The following is a 24,303-nucleotide window of genomic DNA, read 5'->3' on the forward strand; positions in this document are numbered from 1 at the left end:
TTTTTTTAATTACTGGAAAAAATACCAATGGAAATGAAGTTCCACTGATTACTTTGGCTTTCAGATTCGCTACCAGGACACAGCAGGCTAATTGGTTCTGCAGCAGTGCTGGGGCCAGTTCCCAAGAGACACCAACTAGCAGCTGCAATCAAGTCATTTTCTATTTCCATCCTTAAACCCAATTAGAAATTCCAGAAACGGGAACTCGTTCCCTTGCCAACCTCAGAAGCAACTGAGAAACTCCCCACAATTGCAGGCCCAAAGGCAATTAAGAGGTTCACACAGAGGGCTCATACTATGAATATCAGTGGACTTCAGAAGGCTTAGAAACATGCAGAGATAAGGGCTGCACTGTAGGCCGTAATTTCACAGCACTGGGTCCTACCGAAAGATCTTTGATGTGTGCATCCAAGACAAAAATGTGGTTCCAAGGAGGATCTAAGTATTCATGGGGATCCAAGCTCCTTGATGAGGCAGATGGTGTCCCAGGGTGTGGTCTCATCTCTTCTTTCAGTCCCACCTCCATGTGTTCTGTTCCATGTACATTCCAGTGTTAGGGACTCCTGAGCATGCCTATGCCACACTTCCTGTCAGAGCACACACTGTTGTCTCCCTTACTTTCCTAGTGAACTCTTATTCATCCTATAAAGCCCAATTTTAAAGATTCTAGGGACTTTTTCCTCTGCTGAAAATTCATCAGTGAGATTTCTTCCTTTAGGGAAAATACCCACATCTTCTCCATGGCTCAAAAGACTGCACAGTCAGGTTCCTGCCTGCATCTCAAGCCCCCTCTTCCAATACTTTTCTTCTGACTTTCTATTCTCCAGCTTCACTGACCTTCTTTCTTGTGGAGGATGTTAACATTAATAAAGCAGAATAAAGCAAATATATTTCACAGGGCCTAACACATAGAAATATTAAGCTTGGGAAAGACAGGAAACTTTCCCTGGGCTAAAGTCCCTGTTGTAGGTGAAGAATTGTAACACAGCAAAAATCCTTGCTTTTAGGGCAGATGTCCTTGGTGCAGCTAAACCTTATGATGGGAAAGTGCAATGATTATCTCATTGTTCTTTCTGTAACCAGCTATGTTCTTTTTCTGTAACTTTCTTGCCTGGAGAATAAAAATGGAGAGAAAACCTGATTTGGGGCTATTCCCGGGATCTTTCTTCTCTTGAAAGAATTATTCCTGGGGGTAACCATTTCGGATATCTCACTGCTCTGGAGAAATGGGCTTTGAGTAATCCTTTGCATCTCCATCACCCTGGGGGAGAGGTGACACTTTATGACCATCAATGGACCTGGACAGCAGGGTCTGTGTATGAGGGTTAATCCTGGGGAAGGGGAGAAAAGTCAGTGCATACAAGGGGCCATGGGAAAGCTCGGACTGCAGAAGCCAGAGTGTGCTGAGGTCTTGCAGATTGTCTGCAGGGTTGGGTTTGGGTGAAAGGAACAGAGAAGGGGGTTGAGGAAGGGACCAGCAAAAGTTTTAAAGTTTATACATTCATTCAAGCAAAACAGGCCAAGCACAGTCCATGTGCCCAACACTTAATACTTACAATAACCCTGTGAGGTAGGCATTGTTCTTATTTTGTAGAAAAGAAAACAGAAGCTCAGGGAAGTTAAGTATCCTGCCAGGTCCACACAGCTAGGAATAGCAGGGCTGGAATTTGATTCAAACTCAAATTTTTCTAACTCCAAAGCCTAAACTCTTTTCCTTATTGTTCCCTGGAGTGTCACTTAAAAGAGTATAGTGCAAGAGATTTGCAAGGGGAATGCAGAGTTCCCGTGTATTTTTACTAGGAGGTTGTCAGATGTCTCAAAAGATAAAGGGTTTGTAGTTTATAGTATTTGTATCAGTGCACATCAGCTCCTGCCTTTCTCCAGACACATAATTACATTATCAAAATGATTGTCTGACAATAGCGGACAGTGAGCCACAGTGAAAGAGCACAAGCACTGGAGGCTGGGACCGGGCAGGTTTGTCTGGGTGACTTTGGTAAGCTACTTCCCCTCTCAGAACCTCAGTTTCCTTATCTACAAATTCTGACCAATAACACTTTCTCACAAGACTGTAAACAGCTCATGAATGTAAAGGGGCACCTTGCAACACTGGCTCTTAAAGTTTCCACCAGGAAATGACATGATACTTCCACTCACATTTAATTGGTCAGTGCAGTCACCTGACCACACCTAATCCAGGGAAGAGCAGTTCTAGCATACATTCTGAAAAGAGGACCAGAAAAACTTGCTGAATACTCTAGTAGTCATTTTTTTCTATGACATTCTTTTAAAATAAATGTATACTTTGGTTCAATGTTTGAAATCATTTTTGTGAAATGGCTTTTAAATAAATTGTAATCAGATATACTATTAGAATTGTTATTTATGGAGATTCAATGCCCTCTTCAGATGTGGCCTAGGAGGATACTGGGGAAGGAAACACCTTCTAGAGAATGAAGTTAAGGGCCAAAAGAATATTCCCCACTTTAGAGCAGGAGCCCTTACAATATCTGTCTAAAGGGATTTCAGAATTGCTATGGGCTAAAGACTGCTGTATTTCTCTAATTCTTCCTCTTTCTTAATGGAAGTGTCTTTTGATTATTCTGCCTCATTCTGGTCTTGAATAGTGTCGTGTGTTTGTGGGTGCACATGCATATGTGTGTGTGCTGGGATGGAGGACATGGTGGTTGTAGTGGTGGCAAGTAATTTGTCCTATTAGTATATAGGTCTCTAGATCAAGTGGAGCCACATCTTGGCCTGTTATAGAGCCTTCTGTGCATGTCACCCCGATGAAGACATCACCAAGAATCACTCAGAGAGCTTTGGCATTGAGCTTAAACCCAGTAACAGATGGAACTTTTAGGTGGTCTCATCTAGGGAAGGGTGGGTGTATTTTTTATGTGAGAAAGAGAGTCCAACAAATATATGTTGATCAGGTGGACAGACTGTGGTGTTCATCAGTGTTGTTCATAAAATATTTTCAATTTTTCTTCCAGATACATCATATATTTCACTTCTCTGCTCTGTTGGAGTTATGTGTGGCCATATGACTTGATTTGGCCAAGAAAATGTGAATAGAAATGATTGGCATAACTAGTAGGTAGAAGCTTTAAGAGCTTGTGCACAATTTGCCATGCTTCCCCCTCATCTTTCTAGGTACCCAGCAATGTGGCTGCTTTGTCTGTTTGGGTCCTGGACTAAGAATAAAGCAGAGAAGAGCCCCTATTGATTTGCAGTGAATATGAAGTGAGAATTATTTTAGCAACTGAGAGCTGAGGCTTGCTTGTCATTGGAACACAACTTATCCTGTTCTAACTGATTCAAATAGATAATCTTAATTCCTTATAAAATCACTTTTTATTTGGTGGGTCTGTTTCCCCACTCTGGGCAGTAAATATGTAACTCTGTAGCAGTTGTTATGGCTGGGCTTGCAGAGATGGGGGCAGGTGTCTGTTGCAGGCTGAGGTGACAGAGATCTGGGCTCGGAGGGCTTCTTGTGAAGAATCATGGTAAGGTTCATGTGGGGACATAACTAGGGCCCTTTTTTCTTATGAGCATTCTCCAGGCTATGTTTAATAATATCCACGGGCTGGCTGTGGTGTCCAATTAGAGCACTGAGGCACACCTGGGGGGGGGGGCATCACTCTAGCACAGCTCTGTTCGGTGATTAATGATCCCTGTGCAACCTTTGAACCAGTGTCTTGCTATACTAACTAGTTTCATGGACTCTCGCCAGGTGATACAGTTTTCCTTTCCTGATATCCTGTGGAAGACTGCAATGGAAGAAACTGTTATCACCAAGTTCTGAGTGGGGGGAAAGGGGGGAGGGAGAAGGAAGTTGGGGATAACTGGGTGGGGGACACAGGTTACAAATGCAATTTGTGGTAAAGGGTATGCTGCTAGTATGAATCTGGCCCTCACATCATGGGCACAAGGGGTGACAATCAGCTTTGTATCTCATGAATATTCATAACCATTAAAAAAAATAAAAATAGTTTTTTTAAGACAAAAAAAAAGTTTAATGAACTTTTTACTACCAAGTGACGCACCTCAGCCTCAGCTCAAAAACACCTTCTCTTCCCTTGCCTCATTCATGTCTTCTCTCCTACTGGGTTCTGCATTCCTAGTGCTCTCAGGGTGCACTATATGAACTTATTCCCATCTTCTCATGTACGAAGCTGCCCAGAACCCACTTTTTGTCTAACCCAGAAGGGCCTGTGTCTCTCTTAGCTCACTCTTGAGCCAGCCGGTCCTCAGAAGGCAAATTCTTATGCTATAGCCCACCTCTCCCCATGGTGAATGGTCAAGGTCACACATTTTGGTAATTTTCACAGAATCCATCAACACAAGTTTGGGTCATATCTCAAAATACTAATATGCTTATTTGGGGAGCATTTTACTTCCCCTCTCCTCTCTCGTTGCTTCAAAGAACCTCCCAGCCCTTAAGGGAACAGAAACAAAGATGCCAGCAGACCTGAGTGAGAGACAGAAAAGTAACATTAATGCTTGGAGAGCTGGCTTTCCTGTGTCCAAAGAGGAGATTAGGCTGGGTTTGCAGATTTGTAGACAGGTGGCAGCACAGGAAGTGATGAGGGGTGCAGGAGATTCGAGTGGGAAGGCAACTGTACATACGCGGGCCAGGGAGAAGGGTTCCACTCAGGCTCACCTTGCCAACAAGCGCCGACTGTAAGTTGCATGGCTATGTGCGATGGATGAATGGGCCAATCGTTGGTCACCAGGTATGGTTCATATGTTGCTCCATCCATGTATAAGGTAACCACAGGAAACTCCACATTGATGACATAGTAATGCCACTCTTTGTCACAAATCTAATGAAGAGCAAGAGAAGCAACACTTAGAATCGAATATACAATGCAAGGTCAAACAGGCTTTTATTCTAATTGGGTCAACAGGTCTTCTTATGACGAGGAACATAATGGTTGATGCACACTGAGGTTATAGAAGCTTGTCGTCAAACATGATGGGGCAAACCATGGAGAAGAGGAGCACCTGAGGATCCAATCATCAGGCAGGTATCTGACTCTGGGCAGATTGTTCAGCCCTACCTTGGTGTACCTGGAGAGGCAGAAAAGGACCATGAATGGGTCCTACCAGCCTGAACTCAATGCAGAGCACTCACACGCACGTCTTCTCACAACCTTTTGCACTCAAGACTCCTACTCTCAGGGCTGGGAACTGAAACCTAACCACAATGGCTAGGTAGAGATGTTGGGGGGATAGGGTGGAGTCACAATTCTTGACCTTAAGGGACTGAACTCGTTCAGTGTGATCCAAAATAGAACCAAGACTGGCATGTCTTTGGAAGGAAGAAAAGAAGCATAAAAGGTGGCAAGACTCGAGAATGGGGCCACCCTCCCTCCGGTGTCCTGATCGAGTGCCTTCAGAGTCACGTTGGACTCTCTCCTTCACACTCCTGCTCCCTCTAATCCCTCTGCACCTGTGGAGTCCACCTCTGAAATGTCTCATCTCTGCATCCTCCTGTCTCCATCATGCCTGCCACCTGTGTGAGGGGAGATAGATGAGCTCTGCATAAAGGTGACCCCAAGGTGAGGCCATCAGAGCCTCCCTACATCCCACTCTGGATGAAAATGTGCTGTTTCTCATGAACAGATAACACCAACAGGGATGCTAAATGATCATTTTTCTTTCATTTTGGAATAAGAATTTTTTCCTTAATGTTCTTTTTATATTGTCCCATCTCATGTCTCAGAAAATTGCTCCTTTTGAAGTCCATTAGTCTGATAAAGCCTGATGAATATTTTAGGGGACTTTGGAAGTCACATCGGTGTATCTAAGCCTCCAGCACCTCAAAGTATGTGCCTGTAACAGCTTTTCAACCTTGCTGGAAAATGGGACTTTTCTATTTATTGTGTCCCCATAGACAGTGGCAGATGGGAAAGTGCTAGTTGGATCACATCATATAACAATTTGAAAATTTTCATGTTTTCCTTAACACAAGCATTAAAATGCCTCCATAAAGTTCATTTTAAATGGCTGTATAATGTGAATATGCTATAATGTACTTAAATATTCCATTATTAGGTATTAATTATGCACCATTATAAATGATGTTGTGATGAATTTCTTGTGCATAAATATTTGTTTTCATTTCTGATTATATCCTTAAGAATGATTCCTGGAAATTGAGTTATGGGTCAAAGGTTGGAGGTATTTTTAGGGCTCTTGATACATATTGCCAATTTTTTTTTTTTTCTGCAAAAGGTTGTGCCTGTTTATACTCCTGCCTACAGAGTGTGGGTGGGCTTATGCATTATACCTGTGCCACACTGAGTACTAAAAAACTGTAAAAGGGGATACATTCTATCTCATTTTAATATGGGTCACAAAAAATGGCAAGATGTACATCCTTCAAGATCAAAGGAAGGGCATTCTGGGTGTGGGGAACAGCCTGCGCCAAGACTCAGAGGTAGGAACGATCAGGAGCTGCCCTGGTGAGCTCCACTGGGCATCCCAACAGTCTTTTAGTTCATCCCAGGCTTATGCCTGCAGCTAAAGGAAATAATTAGGGCTTCACAAATGTGGCTCTATGATCAGGAAGAGACCAGCATTGACCCTCTGCTAGAACTGCAGGGACAATCTATAATTGAAAAATGATCAAGCCAGGAAGCAGCAAAAAGAAACGTGTCAATGCACAGTTCAGCCAAGAGAGAAGGAAATTAGGCATAATAACCTTTCCTGGGGGGAGAGAAGAGCTTTAATTCCTGACTGTTCATGAATCTCTGTGAACCCAGCTGGCACCAAGCATGTCCCCTGAGTTGACTCCTAAGGCTTCACCTAGGCCGAAGACACTTCACTCTCTGAATACCTGCAGGTGTGTTCCCAAGGTGGGCAGGTGTAGCTTCTATTTAGTTGGTGAGTAAATCAGAGACCAGAGACCCAGGGACAGATGCTGAGGCAGGATAGCAGGTACAATGCCAAAGGAGGGCTGAGTTAGGAACAGACTGACATTCTAGGTCGAGTCGGGGCCCAGGGAAGCCTCCCATGAGATGAGGAGGAAAAGATCAGGTGAGATGCTCTCTGTGTAGCTGCTGACAGGTTGATCCAAATGTCATATAAGGGGCCAGATTGAAAGTTCTGACTAGGTTTTCTGAGTAAATCAGGTATTGTTGAAAATGCAGCTATTCAGCTGAGATACATTCACCTACCAACAACTGCGTGTCTGCTGCTATGTCTAGTAGGGTCCACAAGAGATACAGAGCTTGTGAGATATGTCCTTCACCTTCAAGAGCTTCAATCTAATGGGGCGTGTGTGTATTCAGTGCATAAGACTCAAGTGTAATGGGAATCAAGATAAGTGTTGTAGACAAGCGGCAAAGCGCTGTGAGATCCCATAGAGTGGAGAGACTCTTTCTGGCTGGAGGAAGGTGGTATTTAGGGTGGATATCGAAGGACTGTTAAAATTTCATTAAGGATAGATGGTGATTAATAAATTCCCCGCAAATGGAGCAGAAAACTCTTATTCCTTTATTCATTCATCCATCTGTCTTTTCTATTTCAAAGGTACCAAATTTGGGGCATACGGCGATGTACTCGTTCCCTCGTTCACTCACTCCTGCAGACATTTGCTAAATGCATATCCTACTTTGTGAACAAAAGAAAGCACCTGCCATTATGGGGTTGCTGGTCCAGTCATGGGATTGATTGGGATTCCATCCCAGCATGGATTTGTGCAGGGTACCAGGTTAACCCTGCAGAGGAGGATGGGGATGTTCGACACACTGGGAGAACGGGAAGGAGCGAAGACACAGAGCTTGCGGGGCAGGTCAGGCTGCGTTTGAGGAAGCTGAAGAGTGTGAGATGGGGCTGCAGGGGTGGAGTTGGGCTGAGGGCTGAGGGCGTGCACTGCTTTGATTCTGCACGCAGCCAGAGGGCTGGAGGTTTCTGGAGGGGATGGTGATCATAACGACAATCCATCTTGGAACACGCTTTTCCATTTCTCCTTGTACGATTTAATCCTCTCTGCAACCCTGTAAAGCAAGAGGACTCATTTTTCCCTAGGTGTCTTTAGAACATAAAGGGAAAGGAGTAATATTGGGAGTGAGAGGCATCAGCTGGCCCCGGGCCCATGCTTGCCTCCTGTCTTTGCACTGCACTGAGCCAGTGGCTCAGCTCCATGTACTCACTGCCGAGTCAGGATCTTGAGCAGAGACTTATGTCCTGAGCAGAGGACTTGCATGTCAGCTTGTCCCTGAATGGTCCCACTTGGATGTTCTATAGGCATTTCGAACTCATTGTGTCCAAAACTGAACTCCACACCCCCATGCTCCAGCCTAGCCTGCTCCTTCTCCTGTGATCCCTGACTTGGCAAATGCTCCCTGGTGTGAGCTGTCATCCAAGCCAGAACACCAGACCTTGCTTTTGACTTCCCCCACTCTTTCCCTCCTCCACTCACTTTACTGCCTGGTTCTGCTGATGCTCTGTCATGTCCATTTTCCCTCTTTCCCCGCATTCCTGCTCAGCATTTACAATACATGCTAGAGAGGGCAAAGAGATGGATGGAGAGGTGACTGATTGAGAAAGTGTGTTTCAACATAGGCTATGTTGAAGATGGGAAGGATTTGAGCAGGGGAGGGGACCGTTTGTAGCAGGGAATGTTGAGAGAGCTTCGGTGTAAGTGTGGGTCGAACAGAGTGAGCAGCATGCTAGTGACCATCTGCTCTGGGGCTAGAGGCAGCCACAGAAGGAAAAGGGCAGGGCACGAGTCACTGCAGGCTGCACCTGTGGGTAATGTGGGTATCACACCTGCTTCGTGAATTTCTGGGGAATCATATTCTGGACTTTGGGGAAATAATATTTCTAAACCTTGGCTACCTCATCTGTGAAGTGAGGATAATAATTGTGTTTACTCATAGGACTGCTGTATGAACTGGGCTAAGGCACATACAATGCTCAGCACATATTTTCAGCCTGATCAGATAGGGGACCCCTTTCCTTTTCTAAATGCATTGAGATGCTGGATAAAATAGAACAACAACAATAATAGAAGAGAACATAGATAAAAAAGCTAGGGAGAGAACTCTTCAGGTTTCATAAACAAAGACCCAAAGCTGCAACTGGAAGTTGAAACTGAATGGCCATGGTGGGGCTGCAGCCCACCCGGTGGCTGGACTTTCAAAGCCCATGAGAGAAGAGGAACAGAGACCTAGGTCCTCTGCATGAAAGAAAACTCGAGCAGAGATGTATGCTTAAAGCCTGCAGCTGCAAAAGGACTCTCTGAAGCTTGTGACCTGGAACAAACACTGCTGCTGGCCCAGGATGCAGGTTGGAAGCCAGTTAACCACACTGGAAAGAGTCACCTCTGGGAATTTAGACCCCAGGCTCGCTCCATGCATGGGCATCAGGTTCAAATGCACATGGCCCACAGGGTGTGACTATGCTGAATGCAGAAACCAACTTAAAAATGCAGCTGTGAAGTCTTTAGCGCCCCTAGCAAAGACAAACTCAAAACCTCTCAATAGAAATGTGTTCACACTTAGGGCATGTGCAAGACAATTCCTATCAGAGGTGAGCTCAGAGAAAAAAATCACAAAACAAAGAGGAAACTATCCTCTGCATGTGTGAGAAAAAGCAGACACAAAAAATGATCAAACTCACATAACAGGAACCATGAAAATGGAGCAATTAGAAAGGAAATGGGGATAGGCCAATTTGAAAAAGAACCAAACAAAAATTCCAGAAATAAAAGACACAGTGGTCTTTTATGTGAAATAAAAATAAATTTCAAATAGGTTAACATGGATGGGAAAGTTGACAACAGAATCAGTGAATCAGAAGATAGATGAGATTACAGCAAAATGAAAAATTTGATAAGGAAAGTTAAAAGATATTGATCAATTCCAACAAACACTCTAAAAGATGTGTGTGGCCGGAGGTGAGGCTGGACTCTGGAGGACCTGGTATGTATTCCCGCTAAGGAGAGGGCTACTTTATTTTAGTGCCTTGTCTTCTAGAAAGCCATTCTTTACTTCAACAACCTTATCATGTGCAAACTCAGAGGACATTAGAGGACAAAAGAGCTACATAAGCCCCTGGCCCCCAGAACCGACTTGATGGGCAGTTCAAGACTGAGTTTCATTTCGTGAAATGTAGCGCTATTTAACCAGTAGGACCAAAGCATACAAACTGGATTCTCACTGCGAATTTGAAAGGCCATTTGGCCTCAGGCCCCTGTTTGGGCACATTAGAAAGATGAGGTTTTGGTCAGTGCCAAGACAACCCTTGTGCCAAGGCAAAGATGCTGTTCCTATTTGCAAATCTATTTAAGATCCTCCCAGGAGGCCGCCTGCACTTCCGAACTGGCAGGGAGAGGTACATGTGCTTTCAGCGGAAGTTGATCATGACAGCTCAGAAAGCACCCCGTGCATCTCCTGTCAAGAAGTGACCGCTGACTCGGGGTGGCGTGCGGGGGAGCTGGAAACATGAAAGGTGGCCTGTGTCACAGAAACCACCCCATCTGAAATCTGGGCGAGTAACATTTGGGCAAGTCCCTAAAACAATCCTGAAAAGCTGTCCTTGTGATTTGTGCTTAGAGGGTATAAATCACGAACTGCTCAGCACCCAGATTTAAACTCAACCACGGGGCAGAAAACCCACCTTTGCAATGTGCTGATGATGTGCCTGGCGCCTTGCTCTGATTTCTGCCTGTGTCATTAGCTGGCAATTATTCTTTCTCACCGCTGCCCTTGATGGTGTCAATCAGATCTCCCTTCCTCACCACGGATAACACTATGGTAGACCCCTTAGTGTTTCCAGTCACCATTTTCATGTATTAAAAAGTCCACTTCAATTAGACTCTTATCTAATTCAAAATATCTAAGTCTAATTCTTATCCTTTCCCCGCACGCACCCGGCTTGAGGCTGATCTGCAAATTCTGCAGAGCCCCACAGAGGTAGCATTGGCCGTGTCGATGTAGGAGCCAGAGAACAGGACCAGCCAGGGGAGGTGAGGCCCCTCTCTCTCTACCACTCAGAAAAATGCTCTCCGCAACCTTTTCAGGTTTCCTTTCCCAACTGAGATCCTGTAAAACGCCGTCTTGCAAGATAAGATGTAACACGAACAAAAGGGTCCAGGATCAAAAACGTTTTGGAAAAGCCTCATTTAACACAGTTCAACAGGTTTCTTTCAGCAGGATTCCTAAAAGCAGTGATTCTCAGAGTGTGGTCCCTGGACCAGTGCATCAGCATCTCCTGGGAACTTGTTAGAAATACAAATGCCTCGGCCCCACCCCAAACCCATTGAATCAGAAACTGCAGGGGTAGGCCTTGGCAGTCTGTGTTTCAGCGAGCCCTGCTGATGTGTGCTTGGTTCTGGTGTGGCTAAGTTCCAGAACTTCTGCCTCAGGGAACTTCATATGCAGGAGAGGGGGACGATGAGGGGGCTCAGAGTAGGCTGTTTATCAAATTTTTGGATCTTATTTATTTTGGCACCTATGAATATCACCTGGAACAAAAAAATCCCAGAAAACGCATGCTGTGAAATTTGTTCAATTCATTGAACTCATGTTTATTGAGTGCCCGCTATATCCCTGGCACTTCCCAGGCACTGGGAATGTGACAGAGAACAAAACAGAAAGATTCCTGCCGGTGCATTCCCACTTTCCAGCAAATGCCATAGTCTCCCCCCTCCCCCCATACCTCCCACCCCCTTCAGGGGGCTTCCCTGCCTCTGTGCACATATTCGTCTGCTTCTCCTCTTGAGCATGAGGATCCTCACCCCCCAAAGAAAAGCCTCTCTTAAGCCCACCATGCTTTTTTCCTCCTCCCTGGTTTTTGCTTGCAGGACGTGCCACGGAATTCATCTGGGGATATCTTCCTCATGAATTTCCTGAACCAGCTGACATCTGGCAGGGCCCTGGGGCACAGGTTCGGAGGCGCAGAGGCACAGCCGTCCTGTTGGAGGTTGTAAGCGCCCATGTACCAAGCGAGTTTAATATTTTAACAGGCCGGGGAGCACATGTCTTAAATTTGACAATTAGGAAAGGGAATATTTCTCATGTGCTCCTTCCCTGAGCACCGTCAACTGCATAAAGACTGAGCACACTGCTTGCCTCCAAACGGGAATTGTACTGAAAGTGAGTCATTTTAGGATGGGGGTGAGGTGGTTGGAGTCTCATCATGTGAGTTCTACTCCCTCCTGCAAAAGACTGAGCTCAAGATGCAGTGTAAGGGATATGACAGCCCCTCAGTAATTAGTGTTTACGGACAGACTGGATGAATGAATGAACAAGTGATTACAGTAAGAGCCAGAGACACTGAAAATAGTTCCTCTAGAAAAGGGACACATGAGGGTCTAGCTTGGAAACTGGGGCCGATTCAGCCATATCTGTGCCAAATCCTGGGAATTCTAGAAAACTCATCAGCCCTGTCTGTCTAAGAAAAATGGTTGAGAACCCTCCGACAGACATGGAGGGTTTTGGACAGAAGATGAGAGTCTCATGGGTAGAAGGAGGGAGGGTACAGGTCTTCAGAAATGGGTGAGTCCCAATAAGACCCTGACTGGGGAGGAGCTGATGCATGGTCTCCTCACCAGCCCTGGCTTTGATGCATGTCCTGGGGGACTAGCACCTCCTTGCATTCCCCTGAGAGGAGGTGGCTTCAAAGTGAGTCAGCTCAGGGGAAACTGCAGCTCTGTCCACTTAATCTGCAATGGGGACCTGGGGCAAGTTTCCCAAACTTGCTGAGTGCCAGTTTCTTCACCTGTAAAGTAGGTAGAATGCCTATCTTGCAGGAAGATTTGATCATTTATTCAATAGATATTTATTGGTACCGATTACAGGTCATGCATTATGCTAGGTGCTGAGTATATAAAGTGAGCAAAAATGGACACAGTTCCTTCCCTTAGGGGATATACAGAAAATAAAGTATTCACATAAGTAAGTATAACATTACGTCCACAGAAATCCAATGAGTGGAGGTACAAGGTCCATATGAGCCTGTAATAGGGGGACTTGACCTAGTTATGGAGATCGGGAGGTGATGGTGGAGAAAGGAGGAGGGTAAATGGCCCAGTGGGGGAAAGAGCATTCCAGTCAGAGGGAATAGCAGAGGCAGCGGCCCTGTGGCTGGAGGGTGAGGGTGGAGGGACAGCTGTAGTGTGGGGGCAGAGGACCTGGAAGAGCAGGTGTCCTCTCCCGCACCTGCTGCTGCCAGCACACCCTGACCTCTCACACTGGGCTCTGATCTGCCCCAGACCTGTGGAGATGCCTGTTACAACCCTAGGGAGGGGCTACTGTGAAGCCCCATGCTGAGGTTCTGGAGCCGGACCTCTCAAGTTCAAATTCCGATTTGATCATTTCCTGGCTGTGTGACCTCAGGCAAGTCACATTTTCTCTCTGTCCCTCAGTTCCATCATCTATAAAATGGAAGTAATAACAGCACTAACTACCTCACGGGGTTGTAAAATACTCAGAACACTGCCTTCCTTACACAGTGAGTGCTACAGAAGGGTAGGCGTTACTACTGGTATTCATTCCTCGACTCATGGCCTCAAATTACTTGCACTGTTCTTGGCATGAACCCTCTGCCTTACCCCAACTCAGTCCAGGAAGACCCCTCCTCCCCACGGTGTTCCTCACTGCACCGTCAGGACCACGTGGACTGCACCAGCCTGTAGCATCCCCCGTCCATCCCAGCCCCTGATCCCTTACACACTCAAGGCACACATGTAATTTCACATTAAAAAAGTAAAAAGAAGCAGGTGAAATTAATGTTAATACTGTAATTTAATATATCATCGCAACATAGAATCAATATTAAAAATCATTAAGATGTTTTACATTCTGTTTTTTTGTACTAAGTGTTTGCAGTCTGTTGTGTATTTTACACTAGCAGCACATCTCAATTCATATGAGCCTCATTTCAATTGCTCGGCTGTCCTACTGGTCACCCCAGCCCTTGACTCTGAGATCTGTGAGGACAAGCACAATGAGCGTTCCCATACCTCCAGGTATGCGATAGGTTTGCGATAAGTGCCGATCGCACCAATGAAAGCATGGACGGATAGATGAGTGAGCACAGATCATGTTATGCAAAGCCCCACCTGTCCTCCCGAGCCTGCTACTCTGCTACTGGGCACACAGCCTTTCAGCCACAAGGGGATCAAATCCAGGGTACCAAGTGCTAAATGATCTTTCCAAAGAGAAGGTGAGGGGAGAGCTTAAAGGACCTGGGGGTCTAGGACAGCGCCATAAGGAGGGGACTGTGAAGAAGGAGATGTGGGTGAAGATTCATTCTGTGTAAAGGAGACAAGGGACCTGTCCTAGGGCCCTCAGGCAAAGAGGGAGAAACGGGCTGAAAGAGAGACGCTTTTCAATATGGCTCTCAACTCCTTAGGGACTTGGTAGGGGGAAGTAAGGGGGTTGGCAGGAGGAATGAAAAGAGATAATATGTTGATGTAAAATGTTTCTTTTCATGCTTAATTTCTCCTTTAGCTCCTAACTAGGCAGATAAACTGCAGAGAAGTCACACATAATTCTCTTCACCCCCAGAGGGGACAATATTTGTGGGCTGCAGAAGAGTAGGTGAGAGGATTGCAGAGGATTAGCCACACTTTTCCATGGTCCAGAGAGCAGCAGTGACGTGTTCAGGTGAAACAGCTTGTTAGTGGCTGGGCTGGAGCCCAGAACTCCTGTTTCCTGTCCTCAGACCTGTGCTTTCAAAGGGTATCTCTTAGCAAAGGTGAGGACCCCAGCATATTAAACAACCAGGTTGCTGAGATGCAGTTAACTATTCAGTAATATATTTGAAGAAAATTAATTTTTCATTCTGCCACTCAAATACAAAGGCTTCCTGTTCAAAAATACAGTCTGTCTCTAAGTGAACAGGGATGGAATCCTCCTTGCAAGTTAAAAATAAAAAAGAGGAATTTCAGTGGATATCTTTAGAGAATCATAATTATAATTTAGTTGACATATTTCATATTTTGGTGCTGGTAAATAAACCTCCCCTGAATAATTCAAATAATAAATGCTGCCCCCTTGGAAAAGTGAACTGATCTTGAAAGGAATTGGTTAAGTGTTTCTTCCTCCAAAGACACAGCACATGCTGCAAGAAAGCCCGTCCTGCATCTGTCTCAAAGCTCGGCAGGGACTTTGTCAGCTACTGGCTGTGTAAACCAGCCACGCCATGGCTAGCGGTTGTCTCCCTCAGCTGTGGGCCCACCTGGATCACCTGCTCCTCTCACAGGGCCATTTCTAGGGACAGGCCAATGAGCATTTCATGTGGGCCTCTAGGGAAAGCACATGAACAGGTTGCCTCTGCTTAGAATTCTGCAGCAAAGAAATTGGGTACTTTGAAATGCAAGTCAGTCTATTAAGTTTGGGGGACTCTGTAGAAATCTTTGGGGAACGGTCGCAATTTTAAATCCATCAGAACATCCAAGATCTTGAGCTCAGGCTGTTATGGATGTTTGCCAAGTGGAATTTTCACATTTGGGTTTGGATCACGTACAAAGCTCTGAGAACTGGTTAAAATCAGCAATAGCCACTGTCCCCAACAAAAACAAACAGGAAAAAAAAAAAAAAAAAAACCCAAACAAAAACCCAACAACAAAACAAAATCACAAACATAAAAACATGCCCAGCCAGCACCAACTTTCCCTGGTCTTGGAGAGAAGGTGGTAGTTCTGTCCTTCTCCATGGCCAGGTTCCGATCAATCACTCAGCACAGACTCTGCAATTACAGGCAAAGCATGTGCCAGTTCTAAGCTTCGTGGATGTCAGAAAACACAAATATAAATGACTCTCCACACTCACTGAGACACAAGTGACTCATTCATCCCATTGTCCATCTGAGCCACATCGTTCAGAGACCAGAACAGATTTTTACCATCTTTGCACAAGACTGGAAGTGCCTGAGGCCAGGACTCTGTTTTGGCCTTCTCTTGTTACCCATGGCCCCCAAATGCAGGACTAGGGACATGAAAGTGCTCAAAGAATGTGTGCTGAGTGTGATGCCATCACCATGACAGAAAAGCAAAGTGGTTATGTAGCGGGCACTGCCTTTTTTTTTTTGGCATGAGGAAAGAAAATTGCTGAAATTCCACATAATAATGGTATTCCGTGAGGTGTTATGTGTTTAGGAAATGCTACTTTTACAAGGAGGATCTCTCATTACATAATAATAAAACCACATTGAAGCACACATGCAAACTTTCCTTCCTTCATTCATCTATCTGTTCACTAAATATGCAGGGAGCCTGCATGCACCAGGCACCCTACTCCAGGCAGAGGAAGCTGAGGTAGCCTGGAGCCTCAGCACTGCATGGCAAGGACTCACAGGCTCCCTCTGTAGTGATCTGGCAGGAGCAGGGGAGAGGCTTAGGCTTAAGACTACTTCAGAGAGTGCTGATTCTCATGCCTGAGGGTCTAAGGGATTTTATGGGTTTATCTGGTAAGGGGAGGCAGTGCTGAGGACACAAAGGGGAGACTAAGGTTGACAGGCTCTCCAAGGTCTTCACTGCCTGTGGGCTGCCTTTCCTGTGGCTCTTCCTGGGGGCCCCTATGAAGAGGACCCTACCATGATGCCACATGTACTGGGGGTCCTCAGTCCCCATGTGAGGGTGAAGTTCTCCTTATAAACCAGCCAGTATGGCCGAATCATGGAAAGTTATTTTTCTTCTATCCCAAACTCTTGGACAAAAATTTTATTCTTTTTAGGAACTTCCTTTTTTTTTGAATGTAATGTTTTTAATTTAATTTAATTAATTTATTTTTAATAATTCAATTAAATATTTATTGAACAAATGCAGAGTAGATGAACTAAAGAGTATTTTATTTTATTTTATTTTGTGATTTTTGAAAATCTCATTCTTTTATTAATTTTTATATTTGGTATATGTTTTATAATACATACAATATATTAATAGGAGGAACTTCCTTTTATAAGTGGCATTTCCAACAAAATCCTGGGGGACCAGCACATGAAAGCCAATCCCATTGTGTAGTTGGAATAACGGCCCTCAAGGAGGTCCACATCTTAATCCCGCACACCTGTGAATGTGTTACTTTCACAGCAAAAGGGACTTTTCAGAAGTGATTAAGTGAAGGGTCTTGAGATGAGGAGATGATCCCGGGTCATCCAGGTGGGCCCAACACAAGGGTCCTCACAAGTGAAAGAGGGGAAGGAAGAGTTGGAGTAAGGGGACAGTGAGAGCAGAGGGGGCAGCGGTGCAGCTGCTGACTTGACCCGTGGAAGGGCTGTGAGCCAAGGTGTGCGGCGGCCGGAACGAGGTGCTTCCCTAGAGCTTCCAGAAGGAACACAGCCCTGCCAATACCTTGATTTTAGCCCCTGAGACCCATGTCAGAATCTGACCTCCAAAACTGAAAGATAAATTGTGTTGTCTCATGCTGCTAAGTGTGTGGCGTCTTGTGTAGCTGCAGTAGGAAACTTACATGCCCGTCTTGCTCAGCCCATCCTTGCTTCTCAGCACAAACTGACTTCCTCTCTGTTTCCTTTCTGACTAGACGCTGTGTGTGTACCCCACTTCTGCTCTGCTCTCTCCCCCGCTTCCCACCTCTCCACACCAGTTAGCCTTCCAAGGCCGACTGCACACTCTGCTGCACACCCCCACCCCTGCCCCGGGATCCTTTGCTGATTCCAGGCAGACCATGCTCTGAGATCTGAATTCCCTCAGTGTTCAAGAGTGTTTCTTATGATGTGTAACCTATGACCATTTTAAATAAACAAACAAAAATCTCATCTTCCAAAAGACATTTAAAAAGGGCCAGGCTGGTCACACAAAAGGTAACAGACACCACCTCTACTTGGTGGCTGATGTGTGCTTAAGCCTGACCAAGCCTCCCCAAGCTGTGTAACAAGGGCTCATCTTCCTGAAATGCCCACTGGTCCCCTCTGCATGGAAACAGTGTACTGTGGAGTGGAGGAGTCAGCAGCTTCCCTTCATCCACCCCTCGTGCAAACACAGGCCTCTGCACCTCTCCCTGCCCAGCACGTCCAGGGCCGTGTTCCATTTAGAAGTGTGGAATTGGTGGACTTTGTGCTCAGACAGTGCTAAGCCTGAAAGACATGCTCTTCTGAGTCTCTGAAATGTCTCTGGAAGGAAAGGCCATAAAGGAGGATGCTCCCTTTGTCACCATGCACCCACTCCGTCTGAGTTCAGCCCTGTCTCACACTTGGTGCCACCTCCTGGGCCAGGCACTTTGTATGCATTATCTTATTTTTGTCTTCCCAGCAACTCTTGGAATTAGTACTATTCTTTTCTTCACTTTATAGATAGACTGAAGCTCAGAGAAGTTAAATAATTTGTCCAAGGTCACAGAATGTGTCTACAGCCATGCTGTAAACGCTTGCTGCTCAAATTGTGGGCCACCACCCAGCATCACCATCCACTAGCTGCATAGGATCACCTGGGAGCTGCTTATAAATGTAGAATCGCAGCCCCACCCCAGGCCTTCTGAATCTGCATTTTAATAAGATCTCCAGGTGATGTGAATGCACATTAAAGTTTGGGAAGCTCCGCTCTGAGCCACTGTATGGTACCATCATTCAAGAAAGAAAAAATGCAATAGTTTGTTGGATGAAAATTTGAATAGCGTGTCTGTGTAAGGCTTCTCATAGGTAAAGGGGAACAAGACACTGTGGGAGGGCCTGGGAAGAGGAGGCAAGGCTCCAGGGGCATTCCATTTAATCCCTAAGGATTTAGTTAGGGGGTATCCTCCTCCCTGCACCCAGCCTTCAAGCCAGGCAGGGAAGAGTTGCTCCTACAGGTTTGCAGGAGGACTGACAGTGGGAATTTGTCCATGTGTGGTGGCTAAGGAAGCCAGTGACCTCCAAAGAGCATTCAAGTGACCAGGACTGCTCTTGCAAACATCTGGACTGATTCTGCAGTCCCTTAGCCTAAGGTGGAAGTAATGGAATTGCAGGTACTGAATTACTGGCAAGCAGGCAAGTATGCAGGAGAGAGTGAGAGAGGATGAGGACACGGTGGGTGGAGAGAGAGAGGGTGACATTGGGGATGGATGAAACACCCTGGGCACCACTTGTGTTAGGAAGGGCTGGCTCTGTTAACAGCCAGCCTCCATTCCTTAAACAGTGTCAGGGGCACTCAACCCAGGAGCACTTCATCCCGGCACTCAACTAGCAGTGAGAGGAGCAAGACTGGCGTGCAATCATTAAAATGATTTAAACCCTTTAAACCTGTTAATTGATATCTTATAAGTATTTATTTATATCCATCTTATTCCTCATCAGATTTAGGGTTAATTTGTATTAATAATGGTTTCTTAATAACCTTCATTAATGGCAACAGCACAAATCATTTTCTGTTAATGAAATAATACTTAGTTATTTTCAAAGAACTCCACAATATCGTCCCATTTTCTCCTCAGTCTCTCTGGGAGGATGAATGGACATCACATGCATCCCACAGATAAAAAAGTGAGGCCTGAAGAAGTACAGTAATGTCATCAGAGGTGGCTCATGGGCAGGAGGAACTGGGACCAGAGCACAGCTCTCCTGAATTCTAGGTGACATTTCTTCCTTGGCTGGCTTCTCCAACCAACTGAGCAAACGCAAAAACCAAACCAACAGTTCCAAAAAACACTAATCAAATACAGGCAAAGAAGGGAACAGGTCCAACACTCTGATTCAGAAATACCCCAGTTTCTCACCCTTTAGCACAACCCTTGCTTTAGATTCATGACTGTAGAATCCAGCTCGAATGGCTTGCTTTGGTTCCATGGTGAGACTGCCCACATCTATGAGAAAGTTTATCCCCCCCTCACACATATTCTGAGTGTATTACTACTTTTCAAGTATGCCTTTCTTCTCCGATCATATATATGCATACATTATATATGTTGGTTTGTTTTCTCAATTCCCAGATATTTTTTGGGTCCTTGAACAGCTACCAGGAGGGCTGATTTTGGATCATCTTCTGATACCTAGTCAGAAGAAATGCCTGTGTGTTACAATGAGTGGGCAAATGGGGAGACATTTATGTTGATTCCCAGAGGCTCACAAGCTGACTCCAAATTCCCGAGCCCCCACTTGGGGGTGCCTAACCTGAGCCTCCCTGACCTCCCCATGAAGTGCCCTGATTCCCAAACTTGCCCTCCCCTCAATGAGAACCTTTGCATTTTTACAGGGGTCTTAGGTACCTGTGCCCCATGCATGGCAGGATGCAGAATTTCAGGCACTGGGGCAGGTCAAGCAGAGATACTCAGCGAGGAATATTTGAGAAGGGGGGTGATTTTGCTACCTGCTACCTATGCCGAGGGCAATTCTGCCAGTGAGCAGAGCTGCCCTGCATGAAGATCAGCCTCACTATTTCCGAATGCTCCCCCAGCATCCCAGGCCACAGGGGCCACTGAGCACCCAGGTGGGACTTGATTCCTTAGGTTGTAGCTCTCAGGTTCTTGACCCAGAAAAAAAAAGAAAAGAATGCCCAAGCCAAAGGCATCCTCCCCCGTCCTTGGCTGGCCATTTAATTACAAAATCCAATCAAACTAATGACACGTTAGGGACCTTGAAGACATTAGGTGATTAAAGAGCGCCTCACTGCTGAGTTCTAGAAAGGTAGATCGTTTTTGCTGCAGTCAGTCAATGGGGCTGTGAGTCATGTAGTTGAAAAGGCAGACCTTGAGACCTAGGGAATCAGGAAAGAGAAGCATCTGCAGAAGGCAAACTCTGTAAGGGCCCAGTATCGGGTTGACGGGGGCTCTGTGCTTTTTCAGAATCAAGGGAGATGTGTGAATTGCTTTCTAGTTAAATCCATATGCACAGAAATCAGGTTCCTCATCAGATTATGAAAATGAGCTTCAGCTGGTAAAAGTAAACCAGCTAGTGCTGTGTTGGGCATATAAAAAATGCTCAATAAATAGTCAGTATTTTGATATAGTCATTGTTAATTATTTGTTTAAGTGCAAAAAACATTCATCAAGTGCCCACAATGCTGGACAAAGTGCTCAGTGCTGGGTGTTCTGAAGACATGCTGTCTTTGTAGAATCTTGGGGTTTCCAATGACAAATGCAACCGCGGCAAACAACAGCCTTGTACTTGGCACATGATGGTGCGTTCAAGGCTACCTTGTCACATAGAAAGGTGGTGATGACAGCCAGTGGTTGTGACAAGTTGTCCTCAAGTATCCACTTTAGCCACTCTTGAGGGCACTCCAGGAGAAAAAAGGGAAGGGGTGCCTTGAGGATCTGAGGCATTGGAGAGACTGGGTTAGCACACAGCAAATAATGGTTGAATTTTATGTGTACCTTGACCCCTGCAAAACAGATTGAATGTGGCTTGTGTGAATAAGATCAATACTAGATGTTTCAAAAGAAATAAAATATCATGAAATAAAAGCTGTGGAAGGGAAAATGTGTGTGGGGAAAGTCTGTCATATGCCTCTCTGGGCTACCTGAGATCTTGGCAGCACCAGGGACAGGGGCAGTAGGGGTGTGGCCGCTTAGCTCCAGCTCCCTGCATGGCTCATAAGACTGTACGGTTCACCCAGCTGCTGCCAGTGATGCACTTCCCAAAGGCACAGCCCCAGCACCCGCCCCAAGGTGGGGCTCTCTGGTTGTCTCCGAGGCACGGCAGAACTTCTGCCCATGCCACCCAGACATATAGAGGAGTTAACACTCCCAGAGCAAATCTTAGGCCCCTGGGAGACACGTGCTAGTGGATAAACTCTTCTTTTCTCCTCTCACAGCAGACACAATAGTTTGTGGTAATTAAGGAAAAAAAAAAAAGGATCAGTGTTGCCAGGATTTCAGGGGTTGAGGGCAGGAGGGCAGGAGGGATGAGTAGGTAGAGCACAGAGGATTTTTAGGGCAGCAAAACCATTCCGTATGGCGCTATAACGGTGAATACATGACATTATGCATTGGGCAAAACCCATAGAACTGTACAATACAAAGAGGGAGCCCTAACATAAAATTAGGTTAATAATAATATATCAATATTGATTCATAATTGTAACGAACGTACCACACTAATGTAACGTATGTTGGTGCGAGAGGGTATGGGAATCATTTGCACTTTCTGCTCAATTTCTCTGTAAAACTAAAACTTCTTTAAAAATAAGAAAGAAAAAAGGTACAGTAGATGTTTTCATCCATTTTGTGTTGCTGTGACAGAAATACCTGAGACTGGGTAATTTATAAAGAACAGAGGTTTATTTGGCTTATGATTCTGGGACAGCTGCATCTGGCATGGACCTCAGGCTGCTTCTACTCATGGTGGAAAGTGGAATCCAGGGGCAGGTACAAGCAGATCACAGGGCGAGAGGAAGCAAGAGAGAGAGAGGGGAGGTGCCAGGGTCTTTTAAAGAACCAGCTCTCATGGGAACTAATAGAGCTAGATCTCATTCAGGACCCCACCCCCCAGAGAAAGCATGAATCCATTCATGACGGATCTGCCCCCCATGACTCAGCTTCCAACACTGCCACATCGGGGATCAGATTTCCACATGAGTTTTGGCAGGGACAACACATCCAAAATCTATCAATAGTTAATTATAAGTAGTTAATAATTGCTTTGGGAGAGCAATCAGCTGACCTTGGTCACAAGCAGTGTCCCGCTTGACAGCACACTCTTTTGTCTCCCCAGTTCCTGTTTTCCTCCCTTGTCCCTCACTTCCATCACCCTGGGCCTGTACTCCTTACTGTAAAGGAGAAGCTCATGAACTTCTGCCTCAGGTTTTGCATTCTGGAGACTCAGACTAAGAGAGAAAGTTAAGATGAACCATTGGAGGAGGTGTACGTGGTTTGTGTACTGCAAGGGTTGACGTTCTTTAGCAGAGGGGGCAGGCAATGTTCTAAGGTTTGTAGCAGCCAATGCAAAGAGGAAGCTTAGAGTCATATGGTCTTATTATGACCATAAAATTAAAAGATACCTGTTGTTAAAGAGAAACAGAGCTTTCTCTTGTATGGAGTCCAGATAAAAATCTTTCCGTGGGTCTTCAAAGTAAGGCATTCTGTGATACAGAAATCATTGTCCTTAACATCACCCTTTATTAATCTAATAATGCTTTTTTTGCGGCCAGTTCTTCTAAGACCCTTTGCTGTGGTCTGAAAGGTCAACATCAAGGTGTACTCTAGTAAGAGCAGGTTTTTAGGGAGACCGGTGAAAGAGCTGTGTGGCTTAAGTCAAGCCATTTCAATTCTCTGAGGCTCAGGCCTCCCATCTGTGACACGGGGGTAATAATGCTTCTTTGCAGACTGCTATGAGATTTAGAAAAGTGAAGGTAGGCAAAGCACCTAGAGCAGCAGTTCCTGGCACACAGAGGCTTAATAACACTTAATAACGCTTGTTTCTTTGAACTTCTTCTTCATAATGTAATTTCTTGTTATATTATGACCTGGTAGTGTTACCCAGCTCCTGATATGATAGGCAGGAGGAGATTTGTCAAGCGTTTCTCTGTGACCCCCACAGAACCTAGCTTACTGCCTAGTATAAAGCAGGTACACACAGTGTGTGCTACTCACAAAATATTTGACTGAAGAAGCAAACTTGTCACATCGCCCTCAGGTTGCATGACTAATGCTACAGTTATAAGAACAGCACGACTGAGATTCCTAACAAACCCTGTAATGCACGTAAATGACTCTCTACCATCCTAAATAATAACACAGATTTAATTAAAAACACTTTAAAGACATCCTTCCAAAGCCTCGCCTCAACCCTCTGTTCCTTTATCAAACTCTCAGTTTGCTGACTTGAATGTGATTTTTGCTGAAACCTCTGGATGGCAAATCACATTTTCATCCTAAAGTGTCAGAGATAAAGCCATGTGAGAGAATGGAATAATTAAAGGCCAAAAAGGTAAACCCAGCCAGGAGTGCAATGGGAAAACTCGGGCTAGGCGATAATGTTCACAGATTTCTTCTTCTTCTTCTTCTTCTTCTTCTTCTTCTTCTTCTTCTTCTTCTTCTTCTTCTTCTTCTTCTTCTTCTTCTTCTTCTTCTTCTTCTTCTTCTTCTTCTTCTTCTTCTTCTTTTTTTTTTTTTTGCTGATTGAACTAAAGGTCTTGGTTGTAAATTAGAAATTTGTTCTCTTGAAATATTAATCTATATCTGAAGTAAAAAAAAAAAAAAAAAGTCCATGGTTGATCGTAACAATTCAAGCTTTCAAGCTGCTGGTAAATGTCCTTTGCAGACCTGAGTAGGCTTTGTTGGATTCTTTGTGGACTATTTCCTACGTGGTGGGAGGCTCTTTTCTTTACTAGCAGCAGTTTGTCTACAGAGTCCTGGGCTCTTCCTGTCTATGGTCATTTCCATCACACATCCATCCATCCATCCATCCATC

At 45.2% G+C, this 24,303-nt stretch overlaps 1 protein-coding gene across 1 annotated transcript in view; it reads right to left on the reverse strand.

The window, feature by feature from the left end:
* Nucleotides 1-24,303, reverse strand: part of CLSTN2 (calsyntenin 2) — a 589,675-nt gene that overhangs the window by 25,062 nt on the left and 540,310 nt on the right. The window contains exon 9 of the mRNA XM_063115155.1: nt 4,667-4,829. Within this exon, the coding sequence (XP_062971225.1) occupies nt 4,667-4,829 (163 nt within the window). The remainder of the gene's footprint in view (nt 1-4,666; nt 4,830-24,303) is intronic.

The sequence above is a fragment of the Cynocephalus volans genome, chromosome 11 (genome assembly GCF_027409185.1).
Source record: "Cynocephalus volans isolate mCynVol1 chromosome 11, mCynVol1.pri, whole genome shotgun sequence".
Taxonomy (NCBI): Eukaryota; Metazoa; Chordata; class Mammalia; order Dermoptera; family Cynocephalidae; genus Cynocephalus; species Cynocephalus volans.